This window comes from Notolepis coatsorum, assembly GCF_963971535.1.
Source record: "Notolepis coatsorum genome assembly, chromosome: 12".
NCBI lineage: Eukaryota > Metazoa > Chordata > Actinopteri > Aulopiformes > Paralepididae > Notolepis > Notolepis coatsorum.
In genome coordinates, this window is record NC_140176.1 from 125,328,490 (window position 1) to 125,354,513 (window position 26,024).

Sequence of the window (26,024 nt, forward strand, 5' to 3'; positions counted from 1 at the left end):
GTGTGTATTGAGCTGTACTGTATTGTCCTCATTCTGCAATCTGTTAAATAAAGTTTTCATTCATTCATTCATCATTCATTCAGTAGCTACTGCCACCTTGTGGCAGACAGTGTTCTTCACCCCAGACTCCCTCCAGCAGGTGGCGACAACATAGAGGCGGAAGACACAACAGAAAGGATCAACACCATTTCCATTTCCTCTCGGTCCCCTCGACAGACAGGAAGCAGCCAGGCAGCCTCCGTGGTGGCTGTTGTTTATATGTTGCTTCCAAAATGACCAAACTCCAGCTTCTGAACGCCTACCTGACGGAGCGGCTGGCGGCGGTGGTGCGGGACATCGTGGACGTGGTGGGAGACACGGTGACGGAGTACCGGGAGGAGACGGCGCGGCTGCGGGACACGGTGGCGGAGCACCGGGAGGAGACGGCGCGGAGCCAGCGGGAGAACCGGAGCCTGCGGAGGCAGCTGAGGGACATCCTGCAGCTGGAGGCCGAGACGGACTGGCTGAGTGAGGGAGAGAGACACCCACTACTGTTGTTAACCCTGAGGGAGAGAGAGAGAGACACCCACTAATGTTGTTAACCCTGAGGGAGAGAGAGAGAGAGACACCCACTAATGTTGTTAACCCTGAGGGAGAGAGAGAGAGAGAGAGAGAGAGAGAGAGAGAGAGAGAGAGAGAGACACCCACTAATGTTACTAACCCTGAGGGAGAGAGAGAGAGAGACACCCACTACTGTTGTTAACCCTGAGGGAGAGAGAGAGAGACACCCACTAATGTTGTTAACCCTGAGGGAGAGAGAGAGAGAGACACCCACTAATGTTGTTAACCCTGAGGGAGAGAGAGAGAGAGAGAGAGAGAGAGAGACACCCACTAATGTTACTAACCCTGAGGAGAGAGAGAGAGAGAGAGAGAGACACCACTAATGTTGTTAACCCTGAGGGAGAGAGAGAGGGAGAGAGACACCCACTAATGTTGTTAACCCTGAGGGAGAGAGAGAGAGAGAGAGACACCCACTAATGTTACTAACCCTGAGGGAGAGAGAGAGAGAGACAGACACTAATGTTGTTAACCCTGAGGGAGAGAGAGAGAGAGAGACACCCACTAATGTTACTAACCCTGAGGGAGAGAGAGACAGACACTAATGTTGTTAACCCTGAGGGAGAGAGAGAGAGACACCCACTACTGTTGTTAACCCTGAGGGAGAGAGAGAGAGACACCCACTAATGTTGTTAACCCTGAGGGAGAGAGAGAGAGAGACACCCACTAATGTTGTTAACCCTGAGGGAGAGAGAGAGAGAGAGAGAGACACCCACTAATGTTACTAACCCTGAGGGAGAGAGAGAGAGAGAGACACCACTAATGTTGTTAACCCTGAGGGAGAGAGAGAGGGAGAGAGACACCCACTAATGTTGTTAACCCTGAGGGAGAGAGAGAGAGACACCCACTAATGTTACTAACCCTGAGGGAGAGAGAGAGAGACAGACACTAATGTTGTTAACCCTGAGGGAGAGAGAGAGAGAGAGACACCCACTAATGTTACTAACCCTGAGGGAGAGAGAGAGAGACAGACACTAATGTTGTTAACCCTGAGGGAGAGAGAGAGAGACACCCACTACTGTTGTTAACCCTGAGGGAGAGAGAGAGAGACACCCACTAATGTTGTTAACCCTGAGGGAGAGAGAGAGAGAGACACCCACTAATGTTGTTAACCCTGAGGGAGAGAGAGAGAGAGAGAGAGAGAGAGAGAGAGAGAGAGAGACACCCACTAATGTTACTAACCCTGAGGGAGAGAGAGAGAGACACCACTAATGTTGTTAACCCTGAGGGAGAGAGAGAGGGAGAGAGACACCCACTAATGTTGTTAACCCTGAGGGAGAGAGAGAGAGAGACACACCCACTAATGTTACTAACCCTGAGGGAGAGAGAGAGAGGCAGACACTAATGTTACTAACCCTGAGGGAGAGAGAGAGACACCCACTAATGTTAGTAACCCTGAGGGAGAGAGAGAGAGACATCCACTAATGTTACTAACCCTGAGGGAGAGAGAGAGACACCACTAATGTTGTTAACCCTGAGGGAGAGAGAGAGAGAGAGAGAGAGAGAGAGAGAGACACCACTAATGTTACTAACCCTGAGGGAGAGAGAGAGAGAGACACCACTAATGTTACTAACCCTGAGGGAGAGAGAGAGAGAGAGTGAGGGAGAGAGACACCACTAATGTTACTAACCCTGAGGGAGAGAGAGAGAGACACCACTAATGTTGTTAACCCTGAGGGAGAGAGAGAGAGAGAGAGAGAGAGAGACACCACTAATGTTACTAACCCTGAGGGAGAGAGAGAGAGAGACACCACTAATGTTACTAACCCTGAGAGAGAGAGAGAGAGACACCCACTAATGTTACTAACCCTGAGGGAGAGAGAGAGAGAGAGAGAGAGAGAGAGAGTGAGGGAGAGAGACACCACTAATGTTACTAACCCTGAGGGAGAGAGAGAGTGAGAGAGAGAGTGAGGGAGAGAGACACCACTAATGTTACTAACCCTGAGGGAGAGAGAGAGAGAGACACCCACTAATGTTACTAACCCTGAGGGAGAGAGAGAGAGAGACACCCACTAATGTTACTAACCCCGAGGGAGAGAGAGAGAGAGACACTACTAATGTTACTAACCCTGAGTGAGGGAGAGAGAGACACCACTAATGTTACTAACCCTGAGGGAGAGAGACACCCACTAATGTTACTAACCCTGAGGGAGAGAGAGAGGGAGAGAGACACCACTAATGTTACTAACCCTGAGGGAGAGAGAGAGGGAGAGAGACACCACTAATGTTACTAACCCTGAGGGAGAGAGGGAGAGAGAGAGAGACACCCACTAATGTTGTTAACCCTGAGGGAGAGAGAGAGAGAGACACCCACTAATGTTGTTAACCCTGAGGGAGAGAGAGAGAGAGAGACACCCACTAATGTTGTTAACCCTGAGGGAGAGAGAGAGAGAGAGAGACCCACTAATGTTACTAACCCTGAGGGAGAGAGAGAGAGAGAGACACCCACTAATGTTACTAACCCTGAGAGAGAGAGAGAGAGAGAGACACACCCACTAATGTTACTAACCCTGAGAGAGAGAGAGAGAGAGAGAGAGAGACACACCACTAATGTTACTAACCCTGAGGGAGAGAGAGAGAGAGAGAGAGACACCCACTAATGTTACTAACCCTGAGGGAGAGAGAGAGAGACACACCACTAATGTTGTTAACCCTGAGGGAGAGAGAGAGAGAGAGACACCACTAATGTTGTTAACCCTGAGGGAGAGAGAGAGACACACCACTAATGTTACTAACCCTGAGGGAGAGGGAGAGAGAGAGACACCCACTAATGTTGTTAACCCTGAGGGAGAGAGAGAGAGAGAGAGACACCCACTAATGTTGTTAACCCTGAGGGAGAGAGAGAGAGACACCACTAATGTTGTTAACCCTGAGGGAGAGAGAGAGAGAGAGACACCACTAATGTTGTTAACCCTGTCACTGTGACAATACAGGAGGTTTCACTGTGACAATACAGAAGGTTAACCCTTTCACTACCACACCACAGAAGGTTAACCCTTTCACTACCACACCACAGAAGGTTAACCCTTTCACTGCCACACTACAGGTTAACCCTTTCACTGCCACACTACAGGTTAACCCTTTCACTGCCACACTACAGAAGGTTAACCTTTCACTACCACACTACAGGTTAACCCTTTCACTGTGACAACACAGAAGGCTAACCCTTTACTATCACACAACCGACGGTGATGCTCCATCATTAGCGAGCATCGCTGTCGATTGTGTGATAGTAAAGGGCTAACCTTCTGTCGTGTGGCAGTGAAAGGTTAACCTTCTGTCGTGTGGCAGTGAAAGTATTCTCTACTAACGTTAGCTACTAGCTCACTTTCACAACAACAACACACTTAATGTCTTCTCAAACGTATTTTAACCCTTTCACTGCCACACAACAAAAGGTTAACCCTTAATAGTAAAGGGTTAACCTTCTGTCGTGTGGCAGTGAAAGGGTTAACCTGCTGCTGTCCAGCGTTTCCGTTAGCCGGTAATTACCGGTTTTTGACCGGCAAAATCTGTTGAAGTCCGACATATTTAATCTCTCCGGTCATAGTGTCCGGTGAAAATAGTTCCCTCTGGGCACAGTTTGATTATTTGAATTGTATTTGGATGGGCTGGAGTTGGGTGGCCTATGCGATGAACGAAACAATCATTGCGTTTGTTGTCGTTGCTTCGCTCAGCGAGAGCTTGCTGCTGGATTTGCGGAAGGTATGCAGCTGCAGACCCACAGAACCCACCAGCTTTGCTGGCACAGTGCGGTCCCCAGACCTGGAAAGCTGCTCTGCGGGTCTGCAGCTGGATGCTTCTTGCAAACTAACTGCGACCGGCTCGCGCTGATAACAGCTTTCATTGTTGGACCGGCTGCTTGGTGGAGCAACGATGAAACGAATGTAATGAATCGTTCGTCGCATGGGCTATTTAATTTTGGCCTGTTTTGGTACGGTTCGGGTGGTCAAGTTGTGCTTGGAGGGAGTTGTTTTCACCGGACATTATGACCAGCACCAAGTCGTTGGGACTCGGAGGTGGAGATATACATCACGCAAACCCACGATAATGTTGCAGTCTCTCTGCAAAATTTCTCAGTTCTTCGCTTGATATAATTAATACAAATGTCCAATATAACGGAATTCGTTAGCTCATAAAAATGTGATTATAACAGACTGCTGTTTAGTGTCGGACCGACTGCCCACATACGCGGTCTATTTTATTTCAAGTCAGCAGCAGCACGGAGTATCGAGGGACTTATTTTATTTGGAATATATTAATGACTGTATACGCAAAAGTAGCCTATAGTTTTAAGTAATAATATTATAAATCTACATGCCTTGAGGATGACATTCTTTATTCAATTGTTTTAAAGCTCAATAAACTATGACCGGAATTAATCTCATTTGTCCGGTAGATTGAAATCTTGCAGGTCACGGAGACCGGCAACAATTTTTTCTAACGGAAACCCTGCTGCTGTCGTGTGGCAGTGAAAAGGTTAACCTGTAGTGTGGTAGTGAAAAGTTAACCTGTAGTGTGGTAGTGAAAGGTTAACCTGCTGTCGTTTGGTGGCAGTGAAAGGGTTAACCTGCTGTTGTGTGGCAGTGAAAGGGTTAACCTGTGTGTTGTCGCAGTGAAAGGGTTAACCTTCTGTGTGTTGTCGCAGTGAAAGGGTTAACCTTCTGTGTGTTGTCGCAGTGAAAGGGTTAACCGTTTGGTAGTGTGACACTGCTGCTACTAACGTTAGCTCACTTTCACAACAACAACAACACACTTGTCTTCTCAAACTTATTTTAAACGGATGCACATTATACCATGTACACCTGCATATTAAAGGGGAACTATTTTACTATTCCTAGCACTATTTGGGCAACTTTAAACAATTCCTGTCAGTCTATTGAAGACATCTGTACGTTTAAAAAAAAAAAAATGCATTGGTTTATATTTCTAATCAAGTACTCAACTCAAACCCATCATTTTTCAGCCACAAGAAAAGAGAGAGAGAGAGAGAGAGAGAGAGAGAGAGAGAGAGAGAGAGAGAGAGAGAGAGAGAGAGAGAGAGAGAGAGAGAGAGAGAGAGAGAGAGAGAGAGAGAGAGAGAGAGAGAGAGAGAGAGAGAGAGAGAAAAGAGAAAACACTCTGCGTGTCCTCCCGGGAGAGGGAGCCGGGAGGACACGCAGTGTTACAGTTCTCTCTCTCTCGGTTCGGGAGCTCGTTTACAGTTCTCTCTCGGTTCGGGAGCATGAGCTGTAGCGCAGCACGGTGGTGGACTTCATCGAGAGGGAGAGGGAGACACGCAGAGCGTTTACAGTTCTCTGCTTCTCTCGCTCGGCGGGTGTTATTATGCAAATGCACCATATGACGTCCCATATAGGCAAATTTTCAGATGACTCACTTGAGGGAGGGACATTATTGTGAGGGGAGAATTGGAAGAATGCGCCAAATCGAGAATTAGAGACATAGATCCTATTACTATAAGTCCACATAGCTAGAAAATAACCCTAAACACTGGAAAAGGTCATTTATAAGATAGTTCCCCTTTAACGTTTTAGCTTTTAGATGTGTACAATAATACTATCGCATATACGTGGTATAGTGTAGGGTTGAACTTGTCACGATACCAACATTTTAGTTTCGATACTATACCAATATTAATTTCGATACTTTCGATACTTTTCCTCAAAATCAGGGAAAAACTCTCAGATGTCATTATTGTTCTTTATTTTAAAACACAACGATGAACAATGACAAGAATAAATAAATTAAATTAAAAGCAATGGCATTCAAATGGCTGGAGAACTTTTTTTGCACTCAAAACAGTTGCTGTACAAGGTTTCTGAACCCAGCTTTCTCAACTGTATATATATTGGAACTTGGTCCATACAGATGAACTCTGAGACTGCCCTGTTGAGCCTTTTATCATCTTTGGACTAATTTGTGTACTTTATATGCTGCTAAAAAAAAGCGGAGGTTAGGTTGCTTCTGAGTGGGGGGAGTCACTCTGTGAGCCAAATGCAGCAGACTTCTGTAGTTAAAAAAAATTCAAGGGGTAGAAAAAGTATAGTTGTATTATTATTATTATTATTATTATTATTATTATTATTATTATTATTATTATTATTATTATTATTATTATTATTATTATACATTTGTCATAGCAGAGGGCCTAATTAGTTTGAGATACCATAACCTAGAAAACATTTTGATGAGTGAGACTGATTATAGCCTATCATAATCTAGAACTAGGTTATGTCATATTGTAGGCTGTTTAACAAAAATAAAATAGATTTCCGTTGTCTTTATACAGTATGTATGAACCATTTAATGGGCAATTGTCAAATGTCTCTGTATAAATCACGTTTGTGACTAAGCCATAGAGATGCTGTGTTTACTAGCTTTCAGCACGGCAGTTTAGGCTCTGTATAGCTTATTATTAGGCTTTTCAATTTATTTTCTATTCTTGCAAATAGCATTGTGGAAATGTTCTAATGCTCGTATAAGGAACTGTAGTCACGAGAGCCAGCATAGCCCGTCCAACGAACGTTGGCATCAACGGCACGACCACAGCACCGACAGGAGCGACCGCAGCACGCAACGCCAGCCACCACAACCATCTGCAATTGACCTGTCTCAAAACCCTGCCCCTTTTCTTGATCCTCCAATCACAACTGTCGCTTACCTCGGACAAACAGTTGTGATTGGAGGATCAAGAAAAGGGGCAGGGTTTTGAGACAGGTCCATCGCAGCGAGGATCCCCACTGATCAACGCCAGCTAGCCAGCCCCAACCAGAACTACAGCTCGCCAGCTACACAAGGCAACGCCAGCCGAGTTCCCCCTATTGCAAAATGTGCCAGCCAGCCAACGCCAATCAACAAAGATCCGCACTGCAACTGCCGATGGTTATGAGAACTAACTAATTGCAGTGAGGATCTTTATTGACCAACGCCAGCTAGCCGGCACACGCTGCCAGAGTCAACTCGGCTAACGTTAGCCCACACAGCTAGCCAACCACAACTCTAGCCAAAGCCAGCCAGCCAACGCCAATCAACAAAGATCCTCACCGCGACTGCCGATGGCCACGACAACCAACGCTGCTCGCCACAGCAGCCCCCCATCAGCACTGCAGTCGTGCCACCGATGCCAACACTCGCCGGACGAGCCATGCCAGCTCCCGTCCCAACTAGAGTTTGTTGTTCTTCATTCCAGAAGGTTGCTTCCGGTAAACTAGCGCAACGTCACCACTGACAGCAGCGCTGTGCTCCAATAGGAAGGCATTCGTGAATAAATAAAAAAGTACAGTTTTTTTTTCTTCCCCCAAACGCAGTATAGTATCATTTCAAACACTCTAGTACCGCGGTACTATACCAATACTGGTATACCGTGCAACCCTAGTATAGTGTAACAGTCACGGATGCCTAGACTAGCTAGCCCTGGGCTAACGGGTCCTTTAGTTTAGTACTTTTTAGTGTTGTTGCTTCCTGTTGTCTGGGCCACCTGGGTTAGTGTTGTTGCCTCCTGTTGTCTGGGTCACCTGGGTTAGTGTTGTTGCCTCCTGTTGTCTGGGCCACCTGGGTTAGTGTTGTTGCCTCCTGTTGTCTGGGTCACCTGGGTTAGTGTTGTTGCTTCCTGTTGTCTGGGTCACCTGGGTTAGTGTTGTTGCTTCCTGTTGTCTGGGTCACCTGGGTTAGTGTTGTTGCTTCCTGTTGTCTGGGCCACCTGGGTTAGTGTTGTTGTTGCTTCCTGTTGTCTGGGCCACCTGGGTTAGTGTTGTTGCCTCCTGTTGTCTGGGTCACCTGGGTTAGTGTTGTTGCTTCCTGTTGTCTGGGTCACCTGGGTTAGTGTTGTTGCCTCCTGTTGTCTGGGCCACCTGGGTTAGTGTTGTTGTTGCTTCCTGTTGTCTGGGCCACCTGGGTTAGTGTTGTTGCCTCCTGTTGTCTGGGCCACCTGGGTTAGTGTTGTTGCCTCCTGTTGTCTGGGTCACCTGGGTTAGTGTTGTTGCTTCCTGTTGTCTGGGCCACCTGGGTTAGTGTTGTTGCTTCCTGTTGTCTGGGTCACCTGGGTTAGTGTTGTTGCTTCCTGTTGTCTGGGTCACCTGGGTTAGTGTTGTTGTTGCTTCCTGTTGTCTGGGCCACCTGGGTTAGTGTTGTTGCTTCCTGTTGTCTGGGTCACCTGGGTTAGTGTTGTTGCTTCCTGTTGTCTGGGTCACCTGGGTTAGTGTTGTTGCTTCCTGTTGTCTGGGCCACCTGGGTTAGTGTTGTTGCCTCCTGTTGTCTGGGTCACCTGGGTTAGTGTTGTTGCTTCCTGTTGTCTGGGCCACCTGGGTTAGTGTTGTTGCTTCCTGTTGTCTGGGTCACCTGGGTTAGTGTTGTTGCTTCCTGTTGTCTGGGTCACCTGGGTTAGTGTTGTTGCTTCCTGTTGTCTGGGCCACCTGGGTTAGTGTTGTTGCTTCCTGTTGTCTGGGTCACCTGGGTTAGTGTTGTTGCTTCCTGTTGTCTGGGCCACCTGGGTTAGTGTTGTTGCCTCCTGTTGTCTGGGTCACCTGGGTTAGTGTTGTTGCTTCCTGTTGTCTGGGTCACCTGGGTTAGTGTTGTTGCCTCCTGTTGTCTGGGCCACCTGGGTTAGTGTTGTTGTTGCTTCCTGTTGTCTGGGCCACCTGGGCTAGTGTTGTTGCCTCCTGTTGTCTGGGCCACCTGGGTTAGTGTTGTTGCCTCCTGTTGTCTGGGTCACCTGGGTTAGTGTTGTTGCTTCCTGTTGTCTGGGCCACCTGGGTTAGTGTTGTTGCTTCCTGTTGTCTGGGCCACCTGGGTTAGTGTTGTTGCTTCCTGTTGTCTGGGCCACCTGGGTTAGTGTTGTTGCCTCCTGTTGTCTGGGCCACCTGGGTTAGTGTTGTTGTTGCTTCCTGTTGTCTGGGTCACCTGGGTTAGTGTTGTTGCCTCCTGTTGTCTGGGCCACCTGGGTTAGTGTTGTTGCCTCCTGTTGTCTGGGTCACCTGGGTTAGTGTTGTTGCCTCCTGTTGTCTGGGCCACCTGGGTTAGTGTTGTTGCCTCCTGTTGTCTGGGCCACCTGGGTTAGTGTTGTTGCTTCCTGTTGTCTGGGTCACCTGGGTTAGTGTTGTTGCCTCCTGTTGTCTGGGTCACCTGGGTTAGTGTTGTTGTTGCTTCCTGTTGTCTGGGCCACCTGGGTTAGTGTTGTTGCCTCCTGTTGTCTGGGTCACCTGGGTTAGTGTTGTTGCCTCCTGTTGTCTGGGCCACCTGGGTTAGTGTTGTTGCTTCCTGTTGTCTGGGCCACCTGGGTTAGTGTTGTTGTTGCTTCCTGTTGTCTGGGTCACCTGGGTTAGTGTTGTTGCTTCCTGTTGTCTGGGTCACCTGGGTTAGTGTTGTTGCTTCCTGTTGTCTGGGCCACCTGGGTTAGTGTTGTTGCTTCCTGGCTGGGCCACCTGGGTTAGTGTTGTTGTTGCTTCCTGTTGTCTGGGCCACCTGGGTTAGTGTTGTTGTTGCTTCCTGTTGTCTGGGCCACCTGGGTTAGTGTTGTTGCTTCCTGTTGTCTGGGCCACCTGGGTTAGTGTTGTTGCCTCCTGTTGTCTGGGCCACCTGGGTTAGTGTTGTTGCCTCCTGTTGTCTGGGCCACCTGGGTTAGTGTTGTTGCTTCCTGTTGTCTGGGCCACCTGGGTTAGTGTTGTTGCTTCCTGTTGTCTGGGCCACCTGGGTTAGTGTTGTTGCTTCCTGTTGTCTGGGCCACCTGGGTTAGTGTTGTTGCCTCCTGTTGTCTGGGTCACCTGGGTTAGTGTTGTTGCTTCCTGTTGTCTGGGCCACCTGGGTTAGTGTTGTTGCCTCCTGTTGTCTGGGCCACCTGGGTTAGTGTTGTTGCCTCCTGTTGTCTGGGCCACCTGGGTTAGTGTTGTTGCTTCCTGTTGTCTGGGCCACCTGGGTTAGTGTTGTTGTTGCCTCCTGTTGTCTGGGCCACCTGGGTTAGTGTTGTTGCCTCCTGTTGTCTGGGCCACCTGGGTTAGTGTTGTTGTTGCCTCCTGTTGTCTGGGCCACCTGGGTTAGTGTTGTTGCCTCCTGTTGTCTGGGCCACCTGGGTTAGTGTTGTTGCTTCCTGTTGTCTGGGCCACCTGGGTTAGTGTTGTTGCTTCCTGTTGTCTGGGTCACCTGGGTTAGTGTTGTTGCCTCCTGTTGTCTGGGCCACCTGGGTTAGTGTTGTTGCTTCCTGTTGTCTGGGTCACCTGGGTTAGTGTTGTTGCTTCCTGTTGTCTGGGCCACCTGGGTTAGTGTTGTTGTTGCCTCCTGTTGTCTGGGCCACCTGGGTTAGTGTTGTTGCTTCCTGTTGTCTGGGCCACCTGGGTTAGTGTTGTTGCTTCCTGTTGTCTGGGCCACCTGGGTTAGTGTTGTTGCCTCCTGTTGTCTGGGTCACCTGGGTTAGTGTTGTTGCCTCCTGTTGTCTGGGCCACCTGGGTTAGTGTTGTTGCCTCCTGTTGTCTGGGCCACCTGGGTTAGTGTTGTTGCTTCCTGTTGTCTGGGTCACCTGGGTTAGTGTTGTTGCTTCCTGTTGTCTGGGCCACCTGGGTTAGTGTTGTTGTTGCTTCCTGTTGTCTGGGTCACCTGGGTTAGTGTTGTTGCTTGCTGTTGTCTGGGTCACCTGGGTTAGTGTTGTTGTTGCTTCCTGTTGTCTGGGTCACCTGGGTTAGTGTTGTTGCTTCCTGTTGTCTGGGTCACCTGGGTTAGTGTTGTTGCCTCCTGTTGTCTGGGTCACCTGGGTTAGTGTTGTTGTTGCTTCCTGTTGTCTGGGTCACCTGGGTTAGTGTTGTTGCTTCCTGTTGTCTGGGTCACCTGGGTTAGTGTTGTTGCCTCCTGTTGTCTGGGCCACCTGGGTTAGTGTTGTTGCTTCCTGTTGTCTGGGTCACCTGGGTTAGTGTTGTTGCTTCCTGTTGTCTGGGTCACCTGGGTTAGTGTTGTTGCTTCCTGTTGTCTGGGTCACCTGGGTTAGTGTTGTTGTTGCCTCCTGTTGTCTGGGTCACCTGGGTTAGTGTTGTTGCTTCCTGTTGTCTGGGCCACCTGGGTTAGTGTTGTTGTTGCTTCCTGTTGTCTGGGTCACCTGGGTTAGTGTTGTTGTTGCCTCCTGTTGTCTGGGTCACCTGGGTTAGTGTTGTTGCTTCCTGTTGTCTGGGCCACCTGGGTTAGTGTTGTTGTTGCTTCCTGTTGTCTGGGTCACCTGGGTTAGTGTTGTTGCTTCCTGTTGTCTGGGTCACCTGGGTTAGTGTTGTTGCTTCCTGTTGTCTGGGCCACCTGGGTTAGTGTTGTTGCTTCCTGTTGTCTGGGTCACCTGGGTTAGTGTTGTTGCCTCCTGTTGTCTGGGCCACCTGGGTTAGTGTTGTTGTTGCTTCCTGTTGTCTGGGTCACCTGGGTTAGTGTTGTTGCTTCCTGTTGTCTGGGTCACCTGGGTTAGTGTTGTTGCTTCCTGTTGTCTGGGCCACCTGGGTTAGTGTTGTTGTTGCTTCCTGTTGTCTGGGCCACCTGGGTTAGTGTTGTTGCTTCCTGTTGTCTGGGTCACCTGGGTTAGTGTTGTTGCCTCCTGTTGTCTGGGCCACCTGGGTTAGTGTTGTTGCCTCCTGTTGTCTGGGTCACCTGGGTTAGTGTAGTTGCTTCCTGTTGTCTGGGTCACCTGGGTTAGTGTTGTTGCTTCCTGTTGTCTGGGCCACCTGGGTTAGTGTTGTTGTTGCTTCCTGTTGTCTGGGCCACCTGGGTTAGTGTTGTTGCTTCCTGTTGTCTGGGCCACCTGGGTTAGTGTTGTTGCCTCCTGTTGTCTGGGCCACCTGGGTTAGTGTTGTTGCCTCCTGTTGTCTGGGCCACCTGGTTTAGTGTTGTTGCCTCCTGTTGTCTGGGTCACCTGGGTTAGTGTTGTTGCCTCCTGTTGTCTGGGCCACCTGGGTTAGTGTTGTTGCTTCCTGTTGTCTGGGTCACCTGGGTTAGTGTTGTTGCCTCCTGTTGTCTGGGCCACCTGGGTTAGTGTTGTTGCCTCCTGTTGTCTGGGCCACCTGGGTTAGTGTTGTTGCCTCCTGTTGTCTGGGCCACCTGGGTTAGTGTTGTTGCTTCCTGTTGTCTGGGCCACCTGGGTTAGTGTTGTTGCCTCCTGTTGTCTGGGTCACCTGGGTTAGTGTTGTTACTTCCTGTTGTCTGGGCCATCTGGGTTAGTGTTGTTGCTTCCTGTTGTCTGGGCCACCTGGGTTAGTGTTGTTGCTTCCTGTTGTCTGGGTCACCTGGGTTAGTGTTGTTGTTGCTTCCTGTTGTCTGGGCCACCTGGGTTAGTGTTGTTGCTTCCTGTTGTCTGGGCCACCTGGGTTAGTGTTGTTGCTTCCTGTTGTCTGGGCCACCTGGGTTAGTGTTGTTACTTCCTGTTGTCTGGGTCACCTGGGTTAGTGTTGTTGTTGCGTCCTGTTGTCTGGGCCACCTGGGTTAGTGTTGTTGCCTCCTGTTGTCTGGGCCACCTGGGTTAGTGTTGTTGCCTCCTGTTGTCTGGGCCACCTGGGTTAGTGTTGTTGCCTCCTGGGTTCGCTTCCCGGCTGCCCCATGAATTCGTTACAATATATGTATGATATTGGATATATATGCATAATGCATTCATGTTCACTTGCATACCTGTATATATTATATCAATATCTGTATGTATCCCATACCTACTCTTAATAGTTATACCACTGGCCAGTATGGCTACTACTATAGTGTAATTTATACCTGTATCACTGTACATTATTAGACTGTACATACATGAGTTTAGCATATATTACTCTTTATCTTGTTACACATATGCACACTGTATATCGCATGTAATCACTTGTATATTGTTAATGCACTTTACTGCTACATTTGCACTCTGGTTAGATGACAAACTTATTTTCATTGTACTGTACTGTGTATGACGACAATACATTTCAATCTAATCTATACTGTAGATCAGGGCTGTACGTTAACTTTTTTTGCACATAGCACTGGTGCTACAGGCCAAAATCTTGTAGCACAAGTATAAAACGTATCTAAAATCTCTCAAAACAACCACACGTAGTGCAGTCCATCACTTAAATAGGTATGTGACGTGAATCTTGCATACAGGGCACGCAAAATCCAAACCTTAACAAGAAATGTCTTCAGACAAACATTTTCTCTTTATTTGCCCATAATGGTAAATTGCAGGGACATAACAACTGTATACAAGGCATCATGTTACGCTTCAAATTTAGCAGTGCAAATCTGTTTAAATTAGCCATACAATGTTTTTTTATTGAGAACTCTACGCAGACGGGGACATGGTCTTTAATCGCACGATTGACTACAACTACCAAGTAGAATAGCGTGGCCCAGGTCCATCGATTCACTTCACACGCACATTTCTTTTTTCACCCACAGGCTGTCAGGCTATCGCACGGGTGCTACGCAGTAAATTCATTCATCGCACACAGACAGATTTTTTCATAGCACCTGTACAGCCCTGCTGTAGATGATGAGATGACAGAGTGAAACCTATAACCAGAGTTATCCATCCTGTCAGATTGTGTTCTTAATGGATGAAGTTCTAGTGAAATTTAACTATTCTTCAAGGGATCCCCTTCAAGGACTCGTGGGGGTCCCCAGACCGCACTTTGAGAACCACAGGTCTCAAAATGGTCTTCACGCCATTCATTTTAAAGGAACACACCAACATTATGGGCAAAGCGCTTACCGACTTCAAGAAGATAGATACCAATTTCCTCTCTGTGCGTTCAGTAGAAAGCTAGCCTACAGCACAAATTAATGGAAGCGGATACGGACCACTAGCCTAGCTTCCATCTGTCTAGCTTTGTTGCTCCCTTAGCGGACTACCCCATGCTAACGTTAGCTGCTAGTTGTGTTGTCAAAAATATAGATTTTTCGATACATATCGATTCTGAATATTTAAAACAGTTTCAATACAAATTTCCCGCAATATCGATACTTTCTGCACTATCCATTTTCAAAAATGTTTTTTTTTTATATATATTTCTTTTTCTCTCCAAGAGTCACCTTTTATTTTACAAAAAGTGATGTTTGGTGAAAGTTAGATTTGCACTTTATTAATCCCAATAGGGAAATTCATTCTTGTTTGATGATCAAGAGGCACCTTTTATTTGTTTTAAGTGAAGTTTGGTGAAAAAGCAAGTTATTGCACTATTAATCCCAATACAGGGCTCTACAGTGCGACCATATTGCTCGCATATGCCCCTAAAAATATGTGTGTGCGAACCTGAAAAATCAATTACTCGCACGGTGTGCGAGTGCAGATTACAGCCTCAGTCATTCTTTTTATTTTTCCGCTGAGAATCGTTAAACTACAAGTCCCACATTGCACTTAAGCCAACGGTCCAATCACAGTAGAGTGACGTGACTGGTTTCATGGGAAATAAAGCAAATGACCAATCGGAAGCTCTCATTTGGCTTGTTTACTTCCTGAAAGTCTGCCATTGCGATCAGGGCTCTGATTGCGATATGCAAGCGTTTTCCGAGACACTAACATAGTTATTATAGTCTTACCAATAGCAATAGATTTTAGAACACCTAGATTTAGCGATAGCAATAGTAATATAACGTTAATGCAACAAAACGAATGCCTTGCTTTGTTAATCATAACGTTGATGCAGTAGCGTATGTCGTTGTGTTGGCTGTAACGGACATGATAACAACATAACACTGTGTACACATTCAAATTGCTATAATCGATTCTAACATTTTCAAATCGATGCAGTTGAATTTCTCCCTTAGGATCGATGCATTGTTACACCCCTACACCAAAGTAACTGGCCCACTGTGTATGTGTGTACAGCTAACTTGGCTAGCGTTATGAACAGCAGAGGTGGGCAATAGGGTCCAGCTGCAGCGCCGGACGGCCGGAGTGCAAGCGGTGTGACGTAATTGGCGTAATCGACTGTCAACCAATGGTCTACCTGACACGCAAACTCATAAACAATGTTTCTGTACTGGAGGTGTACAGTATTTCAATAGGCAACCCTGGAAGGATTATTTTTCTAGAAGAGCAACACAGCCAAAACATAGGCATTGTATGCATAAAAGGGGCAAAAGCTAAAGTTAAGTGACTGTTACTTTTGTAGCAGTAGTTTGAGTTGATAGTTTATTTGATAGGGACAGCACATGTTAATGAACATCAAATACAAAATGTAAACATGCAGGGTTGTAGCAAGAGCTAATTTACACACATGCACGCACAGTACAAATATACATTTATTAAAAAAAAAAAAACTCTGTTACTTGAAATATTTTCACTGTGCTCCTAAATATTTTTGTGTGCTCCTAAATTTCTTTGTGTGCTCCTACATGTTTTCATTTAGGAGCACATGTGCTCCTTGGGAAAAAGGTTAGCGTAGAGCCCTGCAATAGGGACATTCATCTTTGTTTGATCAAGAGTAACCTTTTATATATATATTATTATTATTTCTTTTTTTTTAATGAAGATTGGTGAAAGTTAGGTTTGCACTTCAATCCCAATAGGGAAATTCATCTTGGTTTGATATATTTTTTGTGTCAAATAAAAACAAAGGTTATTTGAATGATTTCTAGTTTTCAAGAGAAAAAAATCGATTAAAATCGTAAATCAGATTTAAAAAAAAAATAAATAAAAATAATCTGAGATTTTATTTTTAGGCCATATCGCCCAGCCCTAAAACAAAGGGTTTTAAAAGTGTTATATTTATCTTATCTTATAATACCAGAGAGAAGGTGAGGAGAATCGACCAGCAACAACAGCTAAAAAAAAAAATGTAATAAAGGAATTTACATTTTAAGATTAAAATCTTTTCCCTGTGGTATCGAAAATGGTATAGAATATCGATACTTTTCAAGGTATCGTATCGAAGTTAGAAATGCCAGTATCGTGACGACACTAGCTGCTAGCAAGTCCTCCACATTGCAGTCTGGGTGCAGAGCTGCTCTCCGACGTAGGAAACGTTCTGCCCCGCATCCTCCCTCGTTAACCAACTCTCCCACAACCTCAGCTAAGTCCGGCTCTCCAGGAGTCAAGCGTCCTCGTCTGCCGGGTCATGTGTCTCCCCCTGTGAACGGACCTCGGCCTGGTTGTCGTGCTGTCTCTCCGGGGGTCAGCTTGGTGGATGCCCCCTCCCTCTCCTGGCCACCTCGTCTGGCGCCAGCGGGTTGGCTGCTGCTCATCATCCTGGCTGCTGCTCAGAACAGATCAAAGTTATTCATATAACCAAGGCCAGTGGCAATGAAACAAACAAACAATTATTCTGTAACCAACCTGGGTAAAAAAAAATAACTTAATTTATTACATGGCGTTTTAACATTCGCCGAAATGCTTGCTTGTGATTGGTCAATAGCGCTCGTCAGAGGTCCGTTATTACTCGATAACGGACCTCTGCTGAGCAATAATGACCGCTGTGTGCAGCTGGACCAATCAAGCCCACTACACACACTGTATCAGTGCTGCTCAGCATATGCACAGCTGCACTCAGTCATCAGTGCAATCAGACCAGAGACCTGCCAGCTGCCGATAATAATAATCACTTTATTTGGGCTGACAGAGCCACAGAACAACTGCGTCTGCATTTGATCTCGTCTTGTCGATGGTGTACAATGAATTAGGTATATTTGTTAGTAAGTTAGCCATGTAATAAGCGGGATAATGTATAGCCTATACCAGTGGTTCCCAAAGTCGTGGGTCGCGACCCAAAGGTGGGCCGCCAGCAGCCACAGGTGGGCCGTGAGATGATTTAAAAAAAAAAAAAAAATGTATAATTTTTTTTTTGTCAGGCCACTGAACTTAGAAGCAGGCCAGGACAGTGTTTCTAGTAGTATTCTAAAATTATATTCTATTGTATTCTAAAATGTGACTATATGGTTTTATATTAACTTAATAAATAAACAAAAACGAAAAATCTACTTATTTCAACGAACATTTCAAACTAAATAACAGATTATGCACATAAAACGCTGAAAACAACCGAAGCAACAATAGTATTTTAATGAGGCTATTATTATAATCATTATTCTTTTGCAACAAGTTAGCCCTCTCATAAATAGCACATATAAATGAATAACTAACTTGAACTAACTTAATAGGATTGAAGTGATATTTGGCTTAAAAAATCGGTCGCCTGACAAAAATAAAAAAAAATAAAAACCCCGACGATGTGCATTGGGCCGCGGCTCTCTGACGCCTTATTTTCTGGGCCCTGGCCTGAAAAGTTTGGGAACCCCTGGCCTATACTATAAAATAATAATGTATAGCCTATACTATAAAATAATAATGTATAGCCTATACTATAAAATAATAATGTATAGCCTATGCCTATACTATAAAATAATAATGTATAGCCTATACTATAAAATAATAATGTATAGCCTATACTATAAAATAATAATGTATAGCCTATACTATAAAATAATAATGTATAGCCTATACTATAAAATAATTGACCTTCACTGACGTTTAAAACACCTCGGCTGCGCCTCGGTATTCTAAACTCTGTGTCGGTCAATTATTTTGCGACAATGACCTCGTAGCTATACATTATCCCTTACTTAACAGTTCAAACTAACGGGACGACTGAACCGCTCTGAGCCCCGTCAGGGATGGAATGGGGCCAGACAGGAAGCAGATTTTCCCCAGAGCAGCAGCCAACATGACAGTCTGTTGAGAGTCTGGGGAAAATCTGCTTCCTGTCTGGCCCCATTCCATCCCTGACGGGGCTCAGAGCGGTTCAGTCGTCCCGTTAGTTTGAACTGTTGGTTACAGAACCTTTCATCGCCGCTGGCCTTGGTTACATGAATAACTTTGATCTGTTCTGGTCGAGCAATGACCTGTTCAGAGACACGATGGTGTCCATCCCAATGGAATAGGGGTGAAGCATCTGATCACTAGCTCCATCAAATACTTGGGGCTAGATCCACTAAGAATGGATTGCACGGTGCTAGTTGCACCCTACTTACAATTCATTATAAATTGAAAATGGGGGACCCTGATGTAAACAAGACGAAAGTCTTTCTCTGGTCTGCATCCCCTTAACAATTGTGTGTATTGAGCCGTACTGTATTCTACCCATTCTGCAATCATTTTCAATCAATCAGATTTGAGTATATGGGCCGATATAAAAAAAAATAAAAGTATTTTTTTAAATCTTTTTTATTTTAACATGTTTTGGCCTTAAATAGTTTCAAAATATCAGTCATTTCTGAAAATAAGTTACAAAAGTAAAACAATTATGCGTTTTGGAAAATAGCTCTTTATTTGATTATCATAAAAAAGTGTTTTCTATACAGAGATCGACATCGGTAAATATCGGTATCGGCCAGAACAGCAACCCACACTGTGAAGTATGGTTGGCAGTGTTGTGTGTGTGGCCCATGTTTTAGACCCCCTTGGCAAATGATTCTCCAACAGGGAGCGTTCTCAACCAGCAAGGGCAGTTGGAAAAATTTTTATGGTGCCTTCCGTCGCCTGGGGACACACCATATGCGGTCGGGATTTTAGAAAAATCCTGTCCGGCTCCTCCTAGGCCGGCGTGTGTCTAGCTTTTAGTTACATAGGAGGCATTATAGTGAGGGATGAGAACGTTTGGGGATGGGATTAGGTTTTCTTTTGACACACGACAGTTGTTAATTTGCGAATACTTTTAGGTGTGGACTAGGCGTTAGGTGGTCATACCAGTGCTCTTCTTTCTCTTTCTTATGTATAGTGACAGTGTTTTGTGGTTGGGACTGCCCTAAGCACTGCGGTAGTGGAGCGGTGGCCAAAGTATGTAGGACCAGACTATACAGACGTATAGGGTGAAGCCATTTTTTGTTTTTTGTTTTGTTGTTTCTCTCTTGTGCAGGGTTCGAAATTAACGGGGGCTTGGGGCATAATGCCCTTGAAAATGGACAAAATGCCCTCGAAAATCAGTTAAGGGGGGCACAAAATGCCCCCGACAGTTTACTAATTATATATATATATTTATCCGGTAATGGCGCGTCTGTGTATCGTACCGTTCAGATGACGCGCAAATAAAAAAAATTCATTTGGCGGAGGTGAGCACTGGCTACTGCAGCTGAGCCAGGTGCTAGTCAGTTTGTGTACAAATGGCAAGCACAATCTAAATCAATCTTCATTACGACTTTAAAAACATAGCCATTAACATTACATAGGCATACACACATCTTGCCATAGCGTTAGCAGTTTGTACAAAACAACGCACGTTTTAACTATAGAATCAGCCCGCGAGGTAATACAGTCAACGAAATGTTACCGTAGCTACTAGCTAGCAGAGAAGGAAATGGGAGTCTGAGAGGCGGGGTGTTTAAAGACAATGATAGGCGTTTATTCAACATCCAAGAAGGCTAACATACAACTGTGTTTTACTAACTCCAACCGGGACTATTGCCGCTTTCCCGCTGCATGCCATCACCTCCTAACGTTACCGGAGCTACCGGAGCTGATAATAACATTGCCTGAGCTGAAGGTGCGTGACAATAAAATGTCCGTGGGGACCCGGCGCCAACCCATAGATAGTTCCAACTCACCGAATTACGTAATCCACCACAGTTGCACTCAATATTTAAATAATGTTAGTCTAAATAAATGTAGACAGATACATAATAATTTCAAGCAGAACACGAATCTTTCCATTAAGAAAACTTCCATTGTCAAAGAACTGACAATCAGGGAATTTAAACATGGTTGACATTGTTTTTTTGTGTTTATATTAAAGAAAGGAAAGTCTAGTGCTGGCTGAGCATATTGTTTGTTTGCACTAAGTTAATACTACAAATGTAGCCTATATTTTTCAGTCAGTTCGGTCTTTGTGTGCCAAACATTATTTAAGGCTGTAAACACTAACACTGTAAACTTTTTAATTTTTTTTTAATAAATGAGAAACATGTTTAGATTTGAGTGTTAAATTTTTTTTTTATAAAAATTTACGTATATCGAACCGAACTGAAAACCGTGACCCCAAAACCGTGATACGAACCGAACCGTCCATTTTGCTAACCGTCCCACCCCTACCGTTTATCATAAAAATTCAGTGCCCCCGAAATACAAAAAAAAGCCCCTGAAAATCAATTAAGGGGGGCAAAAAAAGCCCTTGAAATTTTTTTTTAATTTCTAACCCTGCTCTTGTGTATATATTGATTGGGCATATTCAGTGGTAGGGGCGGGTCTGGTTTTTTGTTCTCCTGGGGTTTTGTTTTTTCTTTCTCCCCCCCTGTTTATTCCTGAGTGGCGCAAATATGCCGGTAAAAGTAGGTGATTTTGTGGATAGGCCAACAGTGGGCTTGTTGGGCGTATGCACGAAAGAGGAGTTGGTGGGGATAGCGGAGCACTATGGGGTTAAGCTTGCCCCGGGCATGAGGAAGGAGCAGCGGGTAGCACTGGTGGAGGCTCTGACCGCCCAGGAGGTGCTGCAGGGCTCTGTTGGCGAGGAGGAGTTAGACCCAGTCTCTGATGGCTCACTAGTGCTGCGGAAATTAGAATTAGAGTTTCAGTTCGAACAGCTAAAACATGCAGATGCGGAACGGGTGCGCGCGGAGGCGGAACGGTCTCGCGTGCATGAGCTCGAACTCAGGAGGCTTGGGGTAGAGGCGCGGGCGGCACATCCTGAGGAACCTAGGTTCGATGTACCTACGTCTAGTACCACCGTTTCTAGAAAAGGATGTGGATAAATATTTTTCCATGTTCGAAAATGTAGCCACGACACTGTGGTGGCCGATCGAACACTGGATGTTGTTGCTCCAGAGCGTCCTTACAGGTAAAGCGCAACATGTGTATGCGTCGCTATGCCCAAATACCCAGGACTACGCTATGGTCAAGGCTGCAATTCTCAGGGCATATGAGCTGGTACCTGAGGCATACAGGCAGCGGTTCCGTGCTCTGAGGAAGAACAGCTCGCAGACCTATGTGGAGTTTGCATACGAAAAATTATTATTGTTTGATCGGTGGTGCGCATCGGAGAAAGTGGACACCCTACATAAGATGTGGGAACTCGTGCTCTTTGAGGAGTTCAAGTCGTTAGTTTGCCCGACAATGTGGCTATGTACATGAATGAGCATAAAGTAACGAGTGCTCGGTGGCTGCGAGCCTTGTGGATGAGTTTGTTTTAACACACAGGGTGCTGTTTGTCAAGCCTGACTGCCCTAGTGGGGGGGACAGACCGGGGTGAAGCTCCGGTGGCAAACCGGTAGCCTCTGGCAGTAGCGAGCAGTTAGAACATGCGGACGCAGGTGGAGTTAAGCGAGGAATGGGGGGGGACACTTGCGTGTGTTTTCACTGTGGGAAGAAAGGGCACATCAAGGACAATTGTTATGCTCTCCTTCACAGGGTTAACAGTCCTACCATGCAGATGCCACAAATATTGTTGGTTGCGACGCCCACTGCTATGGGTAAAGGCATGGCAACCTATTTACCTTTTATTAGCAGGGGGTTGGTATCATTTTGCAAAGGTGGTAGGAAAGTTCCTGTAACTATCTTACGAGACACTGCTGCGTCTCAATCGGTTATCCGTAGGAATATGTTACCCTTTGATAACAGATCAAAGGCACATGCTGGGATAAGGGTCAGAGCTTTTGGTAGACATGTTATGAGAATGCCGCTACACAATATTCATTTAGAGTCGGATCTGGTGTCGGGACCTGTCGTAATCAGGGTGGATAGCCGTTTTCCGGTTGAGGGAGTGTCATTGATCCTCGGTAATGACCTGGCAGGGGGTAAGATGTTAATAAAATCAGATGTCATTTGCGTTTCAGCGGGGCCTGTTGTGGCGGACGTTCTGGCGAATGTGCGTACGGGAGTTGTTCCATCAGATGCACTGGCGGGGGACGGGGGGTGCTGGGGGGGATTTATTTGACGTGGGTGTATCGGTCAGTGACGCGGTGCCTGATGGTACTGGCCCTGTTTTGCCCATGGGTGACGTGGGACGGGTACCTATGCCCAATATGCCGGTGTCAGCCTTGGTGGTGGCTCCACCTGGAGTTGACAATGATAATGACAGTCTTTTTTTTTCAGAGGGAGCTGGTGAAATGGAAGATGATGTCATTATTCCGTCTAAAGCGGTCGTGGAGGGACGTTTGACAAACGCTGAGTCTTTGGTCACTCTTGGCTGTCGTCTGGGCCATTTATCAGAGCTGCAGCGAGATGATATCATGAGTCTGATTAGGGCTCATGGTGAGCTTTTCTCCGATATCCCTTCGCTCACAAATGTATTGCATCATGACATCAATGTGGGGGAGGCATTGCCCATTAAGCAGCACGCGTATCGCGTGAATCCACATAAGCGGGCGCGGTTACAGAGGGAGGTGGCAGGAGGTAAGGTGTTGATAAAGTTCAGTTCAGTTCAGAGTTTTTATTTGCCACATGGAATCATACAATCAGAGTTTCTTCATTACACAATCATTAATATCATTCCATGGACAAAAGGAGCAGGAAGAAGAATAAATCTTATAGTTACCTGCCCCTTATTCCTAAACTAAACAAGTATTTACTTAATGGTCGGCTTACAACCAAATTTACACAAATAATAATTTATAACATTATACAAGAAACACACAATCCACAGTTAAACAAGAAAAAATTGTATAATAATAATAAGTCGGCTGTCATTTGCGCTCCAGCGGTGCCTGTTGCGGCGGACGTTCTGGCGAATGCACATACAGGAGTTGTTCCATCAGGTGCAGTTACGACGGCCATGGCGGGTAATGCTGAGGAGGATGGGGGGAGCTCGGCCTGTCATCATCTCCAGTGTCCACTATACCTGCGGCAGTCTCGGTGGTGGCTCCACCTAGGGGTGTCGGTGATAATGACAGCCTTGATTTTTCTTTTTTAAAGGGGTTGGGGAGCTGAGGGCCGGTGTCATTGTCCCATCCCAGGCAATAGTAGAAACGAGGCTGGACATTCCTCGCGAAATGTTGATCTCTGTCAGAGCTGTCGTGTTGCCTATTGTATATATTTTTTTGTGTATGGGTTTATGCATGCTTTGCTGCTTCGTTGGTAATGATTTGTTCTGTCTTCCAGGGGTCGGGAGTGACGAGGGATGATCTGGGGTTTCGGATTAGGGCTGCCCATTTCTCGACCACTGTTTTTTCCGCTTGTTGATATTTGTGTACTGTAGTTATTGTGGGCTGTACTGTCACACGGAACGTGTTGGGGGGGTGTTGTGAGCTGTGTGCGCCTCCAGCCTGTGGGGGTGGGGGGACGACTGCCCACGGGCATGATAGTCCGATAGCAACATGGTCTGGTATAGGTATATAACTCAGTATATACGGGTGGGGTTTGAAATTGGGTGAGTGTGGGGTTATGGCCGTCCATATAGATGCTGTTCGTACAATTCGTTTTTGTTTTTATTGTGCTGACAGTGTTATTAGTAGTATTATTGTTCCTTGACTCCTTTTGTTTATGTTCATTCCCCCATTTTCGCCTTGGGGTTATGACATAAAGTCGGGTGTGGGGGTGTTATGTGTTTTGTGCCCTGATCAGGCATTCCTAGTGTGATGTGGCCTGTCTAGTTGTAGTTCCCTGTCGTGGTTTTGTAGTCCTTATCATTTCCCCCTCCAGCTGTACCCATTTGTAATTAACCCAGGTGTGGCTTGTCTCGTCATTCCCTCATGTATAAGTATTCTGTCTTTTCCCTTTGTCTGATGCTGATCCTGTCTGTGTAGTATGTGTCCTTGTCTGTCGTTACTTTAGTTTATTCTTCATTTCATCCATGGTAATTATTTTATTAAATATTTCTTAATACACTACTTTGACTGCCGTCTCCTTGTTGTGTTGCATTGACTCGACAGCGAGCTTAAAGAAGGTCAATGACAACGTAACAGCCATACAAGTTGCACTTCTTAGAATTAAGTTAGTATTAGGGATGGGCACACACTATTTGTAATACATGTTGTCTTGCAAGTCTAATTCTTCAGTCTAATTATATTCTATCATTCCATTTGCAGGAACCACCAGGTCAACCCTCCTTTCTCCGACGCACGAGGAGCAGTCCAGCGATCAGGAGTTGATGTCCTGTTCTGAAGAGGCAGCAGACCAGCTCAGCCACCATGCAGCAGACCCTGCCCTCAGTCAGCTCAGCCACCACGCAGCAGACCCTGCCCTGGGTCCGCTCCACACCCCGGGCGGAGCCGTGAGCCAGCTGCAGGACAGGGAGGTGTCTGTGCAGCTGTTGTCTGTGCAGAGTGAGACACCCCTCACGCAGCAGCAGCTCCCCTCGGTCCACCTGGACGCTGTGGAACCCACCGACAAGAAGCCCCAGCCTCTGGAGACGCATCTGAAGCCCGAGCCCGACCCTCAGCAGGGGGCGTGTGGGAGGCCCGTCGCCCCCACGTCGTCCGCCACCGTCCCCCCGACGCACCGAGAACCACCGGAGGCGCTGCACCTGCATCCGGCGCTGATCAAGATGGAGCCTGAGGCGTACAAGGTGACGCTGCCTGTAGGACACATGGGTACGCTGCCTCTAGGGCACACAGGTACGCTGCCTCTAGGGCACACAGGTACGCTGCCTGTAGGACACATGGGTACGCTGCCTCTAGGGCACACAGGTACGCTGCCTCTAGGGCACACAGGTACGCTGCCTGTAGGACACATGGGTACGCTGCCTCTAGGGCACACAGGTACGCTGCCTGTAGGACACATGGGTACGCTGCCTCTAGGGCACACAGGTACGCTGCCTGTAGGACACATGGGTACGCTGCCTCTAGGGCACACAGGTACGCTGCCTCTAGGGCACACAGGTACGCTGCCTCTAGGGCACACAGGTACGCTGCCTCTAGGGCACACAGGTACGCTGCCTCTAGGGCACACGGACTCCTTCCACGTCCGAAACCCTTCCAAGGAGGAAAGTCTCAGGATTGATATGGATGGAATAAGCGCGGCGGGCCACCCAGACCTATACGACGACGATGACGAGGACGAGGACAACGGCCACGCGGACAGCGTCCCGCCGGACCGGCTGCCTCTGCACGGCATGGGGGACGAACCGGCGTCGGCGGCCGGCTGCGGGCCGGAGCTCGGCCACTGCTGCCCGCGGTGCGGCGACTCGTTCGGCCAGCAGGGCGGCCTGCGCCTCCACCTGCAGCAGAAGCGCAAGGCGTACGCCTGCGACTGGTGCTGCAAGTCCTTCGCGCAGTCGGCCGACCTGCGGCGCCACCTGCGCACTCACACGGGCGAGCGGCCGCACCGCTGCACCTGGTGCTCCAAGAGCTTCAGCCAGCGGGGCAACCTGCGGCGCCACCTGCGCATCCACACGGGGGAGCGGCCCTACAGCTGCCCCTACTGCTACCGCACGTTCAGCGACGGCGACACCATGAAGAAGCACAAGCGCACGCACTCCGGGGAGAAGCCCTACCGCTGCCTGCAGTGCTCCAAGACGTTCGCCAGCGCCGGCGTGCTGCAGCTCCACTTGAAGAAGGACATGTGCTTCGTGGCCAAGACGTGA

General features: G+C 47.1%; 1 protein-coding gene across 1 annotated transcript; it reads left to right on the forward strand.

The window, feature by feature from the left end:
• Positions 1 to 237: 237 nt before the first annotated feature.
• LOC311238041 (uncharacterized protein) lies at positions 238 to 26,024 on the forward strand (the record flags this gene model as incomplete). Its single annotated transcript, XM_084326005.1, has 2 exons — positions 238 to 507; positions 24,529 to 26,024. Exons 1-2 carry the CDS (start codon positions 273 to 275, stop codon positions 26,022 to 26,024), a joined length of 1,731 nt encoding a protein of 576 aa, XP_084182131.1. The 5' UTR covers positions 238 to 272.